The sequence below is a fragment of the Nicotiana tomentosiformis genome, chromosome 7 (assembly GCF_000390325.3).
Source record: "Nicotiana tomentosiformis chromosome 7, ASM39032v3, whole genome shotgun sequence".
NCBI classification, from domain to species: domain Eukaryota; kingdom Viridiplantae; phylum Streptophyta; class Magnoliopsida; order Solanales; family Solanaceae; genus Nicotiana; species Nicotiana tomentosiformis.
In genome coordinates, this window is record NC_090818.1 from 129612856 (window position 1) to 129626371 (window position 13516).

Below are 13516 nucleotides of genomic sequence, written 5' to 3' on the forward strand. Positions count from 1 at the left end.
ATTGTCCACTATGATACATTTGACATTAGTATCTAAAATATGCAAAGTAGTGACAGAGCATCATTGTAAGGGAAAGTCAAACCGTCAACATCTGGCTCGTCGAAGATGATACTTTCTTCAACTCCGCCATACCGTTCGTGGGTGATAAATCTTTTGAGCTTGTGAGTGGCAGTGAATTTAATGCTTTTGATGGAGGCATCATCACTGCCGCCGATGATCATGTTGATGGTGCGAGCTGGTGACGATGGCTTCGGCGGGCCTTGGCGTTCACGTCCCTTGGCGAAGTTGTTTCTCCCCTTGTCGCTCAACAACTCTTTGAGGTGTCCCTGCTGCAAAATGTTCACAATCTCTTACCTGAGGGCGATACAGTCTTCTGTCTTGTGTCCGCGCTCCTGGTGGAACTCGCAGTGGGCGTCGAATTTTTTGGTGCTCGGATCAGACCTCACTTTTTTCAGCCACTCCACCTTCGTTCTAAGTTTCTCCAGGGCATAGACTATTTCTATAGGTGATACACAAAAATTGTGAGCATATAATAAGGGGGCATATGTCTTTAGTCCCGGTGAGTCCCCGTTCTCGGACTGGATGGGCCTTTATCATAGCATAAAGAAGGCGGGGGCGGGGGCCCTGACGTATGGCTGATGTCATTCCTTGTTGGGTCGTGAGATCAGGTGATCCCTCTTTATGTTGTCTCTTCGTTATTTCTTGGGCTCGGCTTGTACCGAGACGAGCTGTCGAGTTGATCTGTTGAGGTCGTCGTTGTCTACTCGGACTTAGGCGCAGTAAGCATTGTGGATTTTATCCCAAGTAGTTGGAGGATATTTCATCAACCGGCTCAGCAATTGTTTGGTCGTTCTTGAGCCCTCTCTACTCAACCTGTTCTGAAAGCCTGCGACTGCCATCCCCTCAGACACGTTTGGTAGAGTCATTCATACCTTGTTGAATCGGGCGAGGAAGTCCCTCAGTCCCTCTCCCAAGGATTTCTTGATGGCTAAAATGTCGTTTACTCTTGTTTCAGCTTTCTTGGCTCTGGAATGCGCCGTTACGAACCTGACGGCCATTTATTTGAAGGTTTCTATAGAGTGGGCTGGTAGATGTGAGTACCATGTTAGTGCCCCTCCCGTAAGTGCTTTGCCATATTTATTCAACAAAATAGAAGACACTTGTTCCTTGGTGAGGTTGTTGCCCTTCACGGCGGTGACATAATGAGTCATATGATCTTCGGGGTCAGTCATTCCGTCGTATATCCTGAGGTTCGGCGGCATTTTGAAGGACTTTGGTATGGCATGCAGGGCTGCTTCCTCGCTGTACAGCTGCTCTGTGAATCTTCCGGCGTCCCTCTTTGGCAATAGCTTGGGGGCGCCCGATATCTTGTCAACTCATTCTTGGTATTCTTTCATTTGATCTCTGAGCGCTTTATTTTCGTTCGCCATTTCTTCCATCCTCTTTAGAACAGCGACAATGACATTGTTACTTGCATTGTTAGTAACATTGTGAGTTATACCTGGTATTGGAAGGTCTGGTTGGTCGCCTTGTTCGTCTGCCCGTTGCACTACATGGGGCTCTTGCGGTCTCTGTAGTTGTGCATGGAGTAGGTTTGTTGAGCATGCTTACTAGCGTATTGGTCAACATGCTTTGAGAAGCTTTTTCATGGCCGGTGGCGTCCCCTTTTTTGTGGACGTGGAGGCCCCCTTTTCATGTGATTTTGTTATGCTACAATGGGGGGAGGTGACCTCTCGCGCCTGGGGGAGAAAGTAGGTGTCATGTCATCGCCCAGTGTTTCGTAGTTCTCATTGATAGCGTTCATGAGGTTGTCAGGGAAGTCACCTGTCACTTTAGCCCTATCTCCTTGGTTATCTATCATGTAGGTCTCCGTACGTGAAGAGAAAGAGAAAAAACTTGCGGTTTGTTAGGTTAGTGACTCACGTAAGTTGTAGATATAAAGGAAAATAAAAGATTAGCCAAAAAGTCCCCACAGACGGCGCCAAACTATTTGACCCAAAATATAGATCTTGGTTCAACCAATTAGATTTAAATAATGAAGAGTCAATCTTAGCTAATAATATTATCCGAAAGATAAGGTTATCGCTTTTAAGGCAGGTAATATGTATATTGACCGAATGGTAATAAATGTGAGCACTAATAACAATATTCAATTATCTAAAAAGATGGAAGATAGCATTAAACACTAATGAACAACAATAAATAACGTTAAAGTAAATAGAGACGTGTGAGTCACCCAAAAAGGGGTGAGATCTGTGAATATTCTTCCTGACAATGAAGAATGATTGATAAGCCTTAGAACACTCATGTTGTTCTTGGATCGGGTGGAAAAGCTAGACAGGAATCTTAGTGAAAAGGTTATTTTTGTATGCTTATAATATGATCAGATTCTCTCTATAAAGTCAATATGTTTTCTTACAAATGAATATCTCATGTCCCCTATCATTCTGTCTCTTTCTATATATAGAGAATATATTCCTAGAAATCCTAATAGTATAGGTGCATAGAATATCCACTAGAATATTCTCTTTAGTGTCCTATCTTGAAATTAGCCGTTATAACTCTGTCTAGGATGCTTGATCTCGACCTTGATCTACGACAGCTTCTCGGTCTTGATCCTTGCTGACTCTTAGACCGCGACCTTTATCATTTCTGGAATCAATTCGACCTTGGGCAGGTCTTCATTGAAGCCGTATTGGTGACACATGACAATTTGTGAATGCCTCCTTAATGTTAACATGATTAGATCATATTAGAGATAATTTTTGACCCATGCATATAGTGATGGTAACAACTGCAATTTTATGTAGAAACAAATAAGTACGACCAAGGCCAAAAGTTAAAATTGAATGTACAAAGCATAAATATTCTCATTTTATATGACGTATTTGAAGAGACAAATTACTTTTTTCATTATAATTTAACGATTTTAGTTATCAGAATGTGACTAGCAAGTAGCAATACTTTTATGTCACCGACAAGGGTTGTGGTGGAGTGGTAAGTACTCCTTCATCCTTAATTAGAGGTCTTGGGTTTGAGTCACTGGGTATGGAATCGCCTTTGTTAGAGAGCGCTTTACCCCCTAATGTGAAACTTTTAGGAGCGAATACGAATTTAGTCGGGCTCCAATATAAGTATTGGACACCAGATCAGAAACCAAAAAAATACTTTTATGTTTATATAATTAAGTCTATTTTTAAAATTAAGGTACAATGTCGAAATTGATATCGATGATTAGACGTTTCGATATTTGAACCATGTCTTTTTTTTAAAAAAAAACTTAATAAGTTTAACCGTGTGAAATTAGGTATGCACCTATAGTTAGCATTAAGGAAAGTGTACCAAACAATGATAGAATTACTACCACTCGTTAGGTTTAACTAAATGTGATTTTATAATCAATAGTACAATTTTAATTTTAATAACCCAACTAAGTAGAATAAACCAAAAGTAAAAAAGTGTACCACTATTAGTTTAAATCAAACCAAATAATATTACATATTTAAAGTTTTACCCAAGAATGATTTTACAGTTTATAACACAATTCAAGTTCTGCCAAATAATATTACATTTTAAAAGTTTTACCCAAGAATGATTTTACAGTTTATAACACAATTCAAGTTCTGAAAATGACAAGTATGTACAATGAATTTAAGTTAAAAAAAGCAGTATGGAGTAATTATTTTTGCTATTACAATTTTATTTTTTTATCCAATAATGTACCAAACATTAGATAGCAGTAATAATCCATATTTGGAAAACTTGTAAGTACACAAAATCCAATTTCAAAACATTTTCCAACAATGTACCAAACCCTTGTTAGATTTAACTAAATAGATTAGGAGTTGATTCTATAATTAATACAGAATTTTAATTTTGATTGTAAAAGCCAATTAAGTACAATGAATTTAAGGTATAAAGAATACCACTATTAATTTTTTTACCATTACATTTTTGATTTTTTTTTTCCAGTAATGTAGCAAACATTAGATAGCACCAAGAATCCATATTTGAAATTACTGATTAATAATCCATATTTGGAAAACTTGAAAGTACACAAAATCCAATTTCAGATTCCAGTAATTCCAGTCCATGTCCTCTGAATCTAAATAGCGAATATCTAGTCAGCCTAATAAATTTTGACAGCACAAATCCTATTATCCTATGTGACAATTCCTAATTAGCTGAATATCAAATCATTCTTAGACTCGACTTTAAAAGGGATTTAAGTCATATTCAGTAATAGTGTAAAAATCTTTTAACTTTTTACCTATAATAGCAAGTCACTAGCTATTTTTATAATATTATTAAATACTTCTTTCGTCCAAATTAGTAGTTACTTTAGCTCAAAAAGGTTATCCCAAAATGATTATCACTTTAAAAATTCAAGATTAAATTATTAATTATTATTTAAAGGGCCAAATATATCCCTCTACTTTCATATATTATCTACATTTAACCTCCATTATACTATCGTGCCAAATTTGCCCCTACTGTTATACAATCGAGCTAAATTTACCCCTACAATCAGCAAACTTTTAAAAATACCCCTTGATTTGTTAAATAATCCAAAATCTCCCAATTTTTTTTATTTAAATTTAAATCGCTTGTTGTTCTTCTTGCTCCATTATTTTCAAAAATTACTATTGATGTGAATGCTAAAGTTACTAGACTATACAAATTATTCATAATTATTTTTTAATTACCAATGCACCCATTTCTCTTCTTGTAATAAATAAAATTGGTTTAGAATTTTATTTATTTTTCAATCATATACACACTATATAATTTAGTGGGTCTGTTTATTGTGTATTATATGCAGTTGATCATCATGTATGTACATGTTTATTCAAATATATTTTGTCATTGCCTGGTTAGTATAGAGTTCGATCGACTAATTTAAGAGTGCACAATATGTAGGCATTTAATTAAAGCAAAATTGAATTAGACAATGTAAAGTCTCCGAGGAACTTCAAATTCAATCACTAATACTTGTAAAGTCTCCATACATTTGGTGCAACGAATTCATTAAAATTGGGATGTTGTAAATACTTTTAGAATTTAGAAAAGCTACATAATTTAGATTTTTCAATTTACTATACTTTGTTTATTCGGTTGTATTATTTAATATTTTTTTCTCTTATTTTTTTTTCTAATTCAGAAAGTATGTAAATGCCAATTATTTCAAAAATAGTGGACCAAGAAGAACAACGGGTGATTTAAATAAAGGGAATTTGGGAGATTTTAGATTACTTAACAGATCAAGGGATATTTTTAAAAGTTTGCTGATTGTAGGGGTAAATTTGGCCCGATAATATAACGGAGGTTAAATATAGACAATATATAAAAGTAGATACATATATTAGGTCCTTTTCCCTTGTTTTTAACTATACCCATAATATTAAAAACTAATACTATCTTTTTAATATTTTTCAATTCTCAAAAGCATTTAATAGGGACGATTGAGTAAACTTTACTTAGTATCTGTTAAATTTTTAATCTATATTATATTAAAAGCACAAAGGTCCTTAGCGAAATGTTGTTCGCCTTTTTTACCCTTTAAAAATTAATTTTTGCACTAGACAAAATAGTCATTTAAATCATTTTCCTAATATTTAGGACTTGAAAATTAATTACTATATTTATGTATTAAATCCTTTCTTATTTAAACTAGGTAGACAATCCTAATATTTAGTACTTTAAAATCAATTAAACTTTTACCTTATATCAATTGCTTAAAAAAAAAAAACTTTTACCACGTTTTCTCCCATATCCTTTCATTAACAAGGGATACATTACCTATTATATATTTACTTAATTCTACAGTACTAATTAATTACTACTATCAATGAATTAATATTTTCCTAGAATAGAAGATTGTAAAACTAACGATTTTTTTCTCATTTATTAATAAACAAAAACTGCCGTCCTTGGAATGTGTGTCGAGTACTATAAGAAATAATTTTATTAATTTTTTTTTTAATATTTAACAGTTTAAATGAATTAAAATTTTATGCATTAAAATCTTTCTTATTTGAATTATGTAGAAAGTCCTACAAAACTTTTAAAAATATTTAGAGTTTACTGCATGTAAGTCTTACACTTAAAAATCTATACTATATTAAAAGTACAAAATCCCTTGCAAAATGTGTTTGTTTCTTTTTACCCTTTTAAAGTTAGAGCTCACACTAAACCCAAAAAGTTATTTAATTACTTTCCTAAGATTTAGGATCTTTAAATTAACTAATATTTTTAAGAATTTAAAATAAACAATTATACGTTGATTTAGTTGTCCAACAAAAATACATCAAGTACCATATTCTATTTATCAATGCCATATAACCATATTCTATTTACCAACGCCATATCATTTAAGACAAGATAATTAAATTATGTTGTCTTTTAATTTTGATACAAAGCTGGAAAGGTTCTTGAGTCTATATGAACGAATATTATGTACCTTGGTTACAAAAAATAAATTTTATCACCAATTAATATCATTTTATGAAGATCTAAGAAAATTTGTTTAAAGAACAACTTCCTCAAGACCGGCTTAATTAGGTGACTGGAGTTTTATGAAAAATTGCATTATTAATCCATTAGAATTTCAAGAAATATATATTTGGGGATGTAGTGACGCATCTATCGGATAAACAATCAGATAAAATATTTATATCCAATAATTAAGATTTATAATATTTTGATAAAATAATAATTTTGACAAATTGTGAGCTAATATAATACTGTCGTTGGTCTAATTGATAGTCGAAATTTGTATTACTTGTATTCCAAAGAGATTTAGACGAGATACAACAACATGACATATTTATCTCTTATTTATATTATAATTACAAATATTATATAACTAATTCAACTAAATTCATCATCTCTGTATGTTAAGAAAATATTGTTTCAACGTATACAATAATTTATTTTTTTTGTATATATTTTATACTGATTGACGCGAAATACACGTGCAACGCACGTATACTAAAGCTAGTAGACGTAAAAAGAGCTAAAGCAACTGCTAAAATGAGACATAAAAAGTAATCCTTATGAAGAAATTTATATGTAATTTCCTTGATCGGATTTTATTAATTTTTTTATATGTTAATGCGCAAAAATTAATTTTTTTTTGTTTTTCAAAAAAAGAAGAAGACACCCTTTAAGAAAGTACACGTGTGGTGGTAACTCTGACGTTGTGGTCAGTTGACAACAGTCATTGCCAGTTGCCAGTTGCCATTTTCTCTAACTTTATTATATCCCCTTTTGATAAAAATCAATCCTTTTTTCTGCTTTCTTTTTCTCTTTTCTGGTCTCTCACACTGAAAAACATTTACTGCTTAGAAAAGAACCACAAAAACTGAGTTCTTGCAGCTATGGCTGGAAGAAAAAGAAGAAAAATGAAGTTGTAAGTCTTCAAATTTCTCTGCTTTATGAAGTTTTATTACCTTTTTTTTATTTACTTTTTTAATGTTTCTTGAGTTTAATTTGATTGAAATGATTGAATTGTAATGAATTCTAAGTGGGTTTAAATTAGATTATGGTTCATGGGTTTTGTTGTGTGTCTTCAAAGTTCACTGTTTTTTGAAGTTTTATTAGTTTTTTTAAAAGGTTTCTTGAGTTTAATTTGATCGAAATGATTGAATTGTAATGAATTCTAAGTGGGTCTTAGTTTGGATTATGGTTCATGTGTTTTGTTGTGTGGATCCAGTTTAATTTATCAGTTAGAGTTGAAAGGTGTGATCTTTTTCAAGTAAGTTTAGTGATTGAGGTCAAACAATTTGAAACCAAAATATTTCAGACCCTAAAAGATGAAAAAAAAAAAGAAGAATTAAGTTGAAGTAAAAAAGGCAGATTTAATTGTATGCTAAGTGTTTGTTTGTGAGGTGATTTCTTGGTTTTCTTGTGGTTGAGGTGAATTTGCTACTGTTGGTGGATACCCAATTAGGGGGTTATCAATTTATCACTTGATCTGTTTATTTGTTAACCTTTTGGCAAGTTTCCTCCATTTTATGCTTCGATTCGATCTGTTGTCGTGAACATATTCCACGTTCATGTTACTATGCATAACATATCTGTGAGTCTGTGACTGTTTTGCGCGTTAGAAGTTTAAGCAGAATGTTTTGAATTTTAATGCTGAAATCCACCTGTAACTAAGCTTGGATATGTCATCTTTGATGTTGTCCTTTCCGTGTGAGAAGTTATTATAAAAGCAGAATGTTTTGGATTTTATTGCTGAAAGTTGCCTTGTAACTATCTGATTAAGGATATGTTGGCGTTGATGTTGTCCTTTGCGTGTGAGAAGTTACTCTAAAAGCAGAATGTTTTGGGTTTTAATGCTGAAAGCCACCTGGAGCTAATTTAGGATTTTCCTTTGCGTGTGACAAGTTACTCCGAAAGCAGAATCTTTTGGATTTTAATGCTGAAAGTCGCCTTGAATAATTTACGATATGTTGTCTTTGATTTTGTCCTTTGCGTGTTAGAAGTTTAAGAAGAATGTTTTGAATTTTAATGCTGAAAGCCAACGGTAACTAATTTTGGATATGTCGTCTTTGATGTTGTCCTTTGCGTGTGAGAAGTTACTCTAAAAGCAGAATGTTTTGGGTTTTAGTGCTGAAAGCCACTTGGAACTAATTTAGGACTTTCCTTTGCGTGTGACAAGTTACTCTAAAAGCAGAATATTTTGGATTTTAATGCTGAAAATCGCCTTGACTAATTTAGGATATGTTATCTTTGATTTTGTCCTTTGCGTGTTAGAAGTTTAAGAAGAATGTTTTGAATTTTAATGCTGAAAGCCACCTGTTACTAATTTATGATATGTCGTCTTTGATGTTTTCCTTTGCGTGTGAGAAGTTATTCTAAAAGCAGAATGTTTTGGATTTTAATGCTGAAAGTTGCCTGTAACTATCTGATTAAGGATGTGTCGTCTTTGATGTTGTCCTTTTCATGCAAGAAGTTACAGGAAAAGCAGAATGTTTTGGATTTTAATGCTAAAGTCACCTATCTGATTTAGGATATGTCGTCTTTTATTTTGTCCGTTGCATGTGAGAAGTTACTCTAAAAGCATAACGTCTTTGAATTTTAATGCTGAAAGTCAACTGTAACTATCTGAATTTGGTTATGAATATAATGTGTACTTCATATTTTGTGCATAACGTTAACTTTAAGGGTTGGTATCAGTATTTAGTTTTTATTTCACTATCCATTTTTGAAACTAAGCATATGTTTTCATGTTTCTAGGTTAGCTGCAACAGCTCCAAATAATGGTGGTGCTTCGACTGAGCAGTGTGAAGGATCTGATGAGCAAAACTCATTGTTTTGTGTACCAATGGAAATTCTTGAACTGATTCTCTCCCGGTTAAACTTGAGAGAAAACATCCGTGCCTCTGCTGTTTGCAAGCAATGGCTTGCTGTTTCCGTCTCTGTACGAGTTGCGAATAAACCACCTTGGCTTATGTTTTTCCCAAAATTCGGTGACTTGGTTGAATTCTACGACCCTTCAGTGAGGCAAACTTATTCAGTTGAGTTACCAGAGTTACGTGGCTCTAGGCTTTGTTACGCGAAAGATGGCTGGTTGCTGCTATACAAACCGAGAACTTTACGTGTGTTGTTCTTCAATCCTTATACGAAGAACGTGATCAATTTACCAAGACTAGAATTAACATACCAGATAGTTGCTTTTTCTGCAGCTCCTACATCTCCGAACTGTATCGTTTTCACAGTTAAGCATATCAGCCCCACTTTGGTCGCAATTAGCACATGTCAACCGGGGGCAACGGAATGGACAACTGCCAATTACCAAAATCGTTTGCCATTTGTTAGCAGCATTTGGAATAAGTTAGTTTTCTGCAATGGTCTCTTTTATTGTCTGAGTCTTACTGGTTGGTTGGGAGTCTATAATCCTGAAGAACGTACTTGGCTTGTTCGTGTGGTTCCACCTCCGAGATGCCCCGAAAATTTTTTCGTGAAAAATTGGTGGAAAGGAAAATTTATGGCAGAGCACAATGGAGATATCTATGTGATATACACTTGCTCTACTGCAAATCCGGTGATATATAAGTTAGACCAAATCAATAAAATTTGGGTGGAGATGCAAACTTTAGGTGGTTTGACACTTTTTGCAAGTTTTCTGTCATCCCAAGCAAGGATAGACGTTCTTGGGGTGATGAGAAATAGTATTTATTTCTCTAAAGTTCGTTTTTATGGAAGGCGTTGCATATCGTATTCCCTCGATCATGACAGATACTACCCGCGAAAGCAGTGTTATGATTGGGGAGAACAAGATCCTTTTGAGAGCATTTGGATTGATCCACCGCAGGACCTTTCGGCCTTTGTCTGAAAAGATTTGCGACAAAGGTACTATTCTTTTCTGTTAGATTTAATGTGCAAGTATTTGCATTAGCTGCACTTCTCCTTTATGTACAAGAGAGCATTTCTGAAAACTTTTTTCCATAGTAACTTTAACGGCATGGCATGGCTGAGAAAGGACCTGTATTGGATATACATTAAAATATAAAAGTTGGGCGAGCATATTAGTTGCGATGATGACCACATAGGTGGATATAGTAGGAGAGATGATCACACCGGAAGAAAGAGAAGACCGATTAGGAGATAAAATCTGTAGAGCAGAAGGAATAAGTGCATCGCAGTAGCAGTTGCAATTGAAGGAAGTTACTTGTTGAAACTTCACATCTTGCAAGACACCTTAGGAAGTGGTTTTTCCCAAGGCTAAACAGTTAATAGTCCTGTCTTCACCAAATGATATCATCATTTGACAATGCACATACTATAAAATAGTACTGAAAATTTTATCGTAGGCTTCAGTTTCTAATAGAAAAGTTCCAAATTAAGTTTAAGATATTTAAGATGCTACAGCTTTAGTTAATTGCATATCCCAATTAAAAGGATCCCAATATTCCAACTAATTTTTGGTTCTTTCTATAATGTCTTTGTTTCTTCTCAACGTTGGAAATGCTAGACTAGGCAGGCGTATGTTTGGGCCACCCTGAAGGAAAATAACTTGTTGAAGAATGCGAAAAAACCTGATATAGGGAATAGTGGTAATAGTGCTTACGGGCAACCACTTAGATTTGACAGTTGCCCTCCTGAATTAAACAAATTTTAGGATTTTCTATCATAATTAAACTTTAATGTAAATAAATGCCATGAGAGGGATGCAAAATCGTGAAAAGCATATAAAGTTTTGCAAGGTAATTGTCCCCAGCCAAACATAGTTCCACTGCCGAGGGTGCCGGCTTCGGTGAGAGATATGTGGCCTTATGCCCTGTAACTTTTGCTGAAGCACACTAGATTTTTGGCAGCCGTAGATTCTAAATTAGGCAAGGATAGGATCTAATGGCAGCATGTAAGTGTCTTCTTAGTTTCAGCCAAGGTATTGATATGTTGGGTAGAGCAGTATCTACGAGAGATTCAGGATTTGACTAAATTGTTCCCCAGACACCGGAAAAATATGAAGTCTGAATCCTAGCTATTTCTTTTTTAGCTTATAACCTACATTCTCAGTACAGTGTGGGGGAGGAACTGCTAGAGTTTTGAGCTTAAGAGCCTTAAGTTGCTAGATGACTCACTCAACTCCTTCTCGTCTAGTCTCTCTATTTCTCTTGGTCTGTTTTGACTCAATTTTCCTGACTTCTACTTCCATGGTTCATGTAAGATGAGTCTTCTACTAACCGAAAAATGTTTCTACGGTTAAGAGGATTGCTTTGGAAAACAAGATCGCTGTGATAAGTAGTAGATAGCTTTGTGCTTTGAGTTTGAAGGTAGCTCATGTCTTCCTCTTGGTGTGCAGCTGAGCTACTGAATCATTTAGTGTACTTGTGCTTTCAACTCATCCCTCTTTTGACCAAAATTAGCTAAAACTAGGATTCAGTCCCTTTTAATACATTACCAAGCTTCATTTGGAATCTTGAAAGATCATAACACATATTAAAAGCTTCCAAAGTTTGGTGCTTAGAATTTCAGATTAAAAAGATTGGAAAGTCTCAAATAGCAAAAGGGAAATTTATTTATTTTAGGTCAAGACAAATGAAATTGAAGGCTTATAATTTTGGCATTTCGGTAGCTAAATGTGCTCTCGATCAAAAGAGGCTTGTATAACAAAAGATTTTAAGCAGCTAACTACTTGGAAGGTAGAGTTTTGGCTTACACAAGTCTGTATATGTGTGGCAGCGGCGTAGTGCAGGGTAGTGAAGTAGGATAGGGTGCTGAGTCTAGCACGATTGGGGCTAGGCGGGCAATATATGTCATTTTGCAAAATTTATAAAGAGTGAACAGGATGGGTTTGTAAGTGGGTACAAAAAATGATTTAGAACCATTTAATTTGATGTACAAAGAAGAATATTTGACATAACAGGGAGTGACGTTAATAAGTCGGTAGAAGAAAAAAGGGACTACAATAACAACTATGCCATAAACAGCCAATTTCATTGCATGGCAGAGATTAGAGATGTTACGAGTGAATGGAATTGCTATAAACTCCATGCTTGAATGAATCTATCTTTACTACATTTTCAGTTCTTTTCTGTCTTTTGTCAGCTACATCTTCATGTCCAAAACTACCTCTAACATGTCTGTAATCATCTCTTTCAGGAGTATAATACAAGGTCTCGTCTTGAAACAACTTCATCAACCAGTTTCAAAGCTGCAGATGTAGCTGTGTTGCAGAAAAAAAAATGAAATCGACGCTTTCGATGTATCACTAAATGTTGTCAAAGTTTGGAGGCATGATAAAGAGCAGGTTTCTAATCATGTTGTCTGTCAATTTATGGTACTTTATAAGTTGTCATTAAAGATTTTCGTTCAATGAGTAAGAACTGTTCTTCCTTTGTGTAGAAAGCTTTTAGATAACTTAACGCTGTAGTTGAGTTTGTAGAAAGTTTTATTCAAGATAATGACTGAATAAGAGCACTAGGTATTTCATATTCATATTCTTATATCTTTCTATCAGAAACAGCCTCTCTGCTCTTCAGGGTAGGGGTAAGGTTGCGTACATCTTACCCTCCCCAAACCCCACTCGTGAGAATTCTCTGGGTTTTTTGTATATTCTTATATCTTTCTGAGATCGAGTGTTTTGAATCATACACTATTCGTTTCTGGTGACTTATGTTGCTTGGATCTTCCAAAAATATTGTCGCCCACATAGCAGATTTCCCAAAAATTTGTAGTATCCGACACACTGTCGGCATTTTTGGAGGATCTAGGCAACATAGCAAGTTGTTTTGCTCTGCTAATATACTTCCAATATTTATACTGTTTAAGAACTAGAGCTATCCCCTCTGGTTCAACAATTAAAAGTTTGATTGCAAACTTAGAAAGCACCCTCCTGGTTTTAGTTTTCTCCTTTTTAATTTATGGGATAAAAGTCAGATAGTTGTGCCATCTCTCAGAAAGTTTGTTTAAGGGAAATTCCATATTTGTGGAATCATAAAATATTCTATAATCTACGACTATTAATTGATTAATATAATCTACAACAGAAACATGGTAAATGAAT

The 13516-nt window shown here is 34.4% G+C and overlaps 1 protein-coding gene across 1 annotated transcript; it reads left to right on the top strand.

Moving 5' to 3' along the window:
- The first annotated feature begins 7201 nt into the window (after positions 1–7201).
- On the top strand, positions 7202–12948 carry LOC104085124 (F-box/kelch-repeat protein At1g57790-like). The gene is made up of 3 exons (XM_009589081.4): positions 7202–7411; positions 9244–10359; positions 12613–12948. The coding sequence occupies exons 1-2, from the start codon at positions 7380–7382 to the stop codon at positions 10340–10342; spliced, it is 1131 nt and encodes a 376-aa protein (XP_009587376.1). The 5' UTR covers positions 7202–7379; the 3' UTR covers positions 10343–10359; positions 12613–12948.
- Positions 12949–13516: the final 568 nt, after the last annotated feature.

Coding starts and splice junctions, on each gene's coding strand:
- LOC104085124 (XM_009589081.4), top strand. CDS start 7,380: ATGGCTGGAAGAAAAAGAAGAAAAATGAAGTT. Junction 7,412..9,243: donor AAAAGAAGAAAAATGAAGTT/GTAAGTCTTCAA, acceptor TCATGTTTCTAG/GTTAGCTGCAACAGCTCCAA.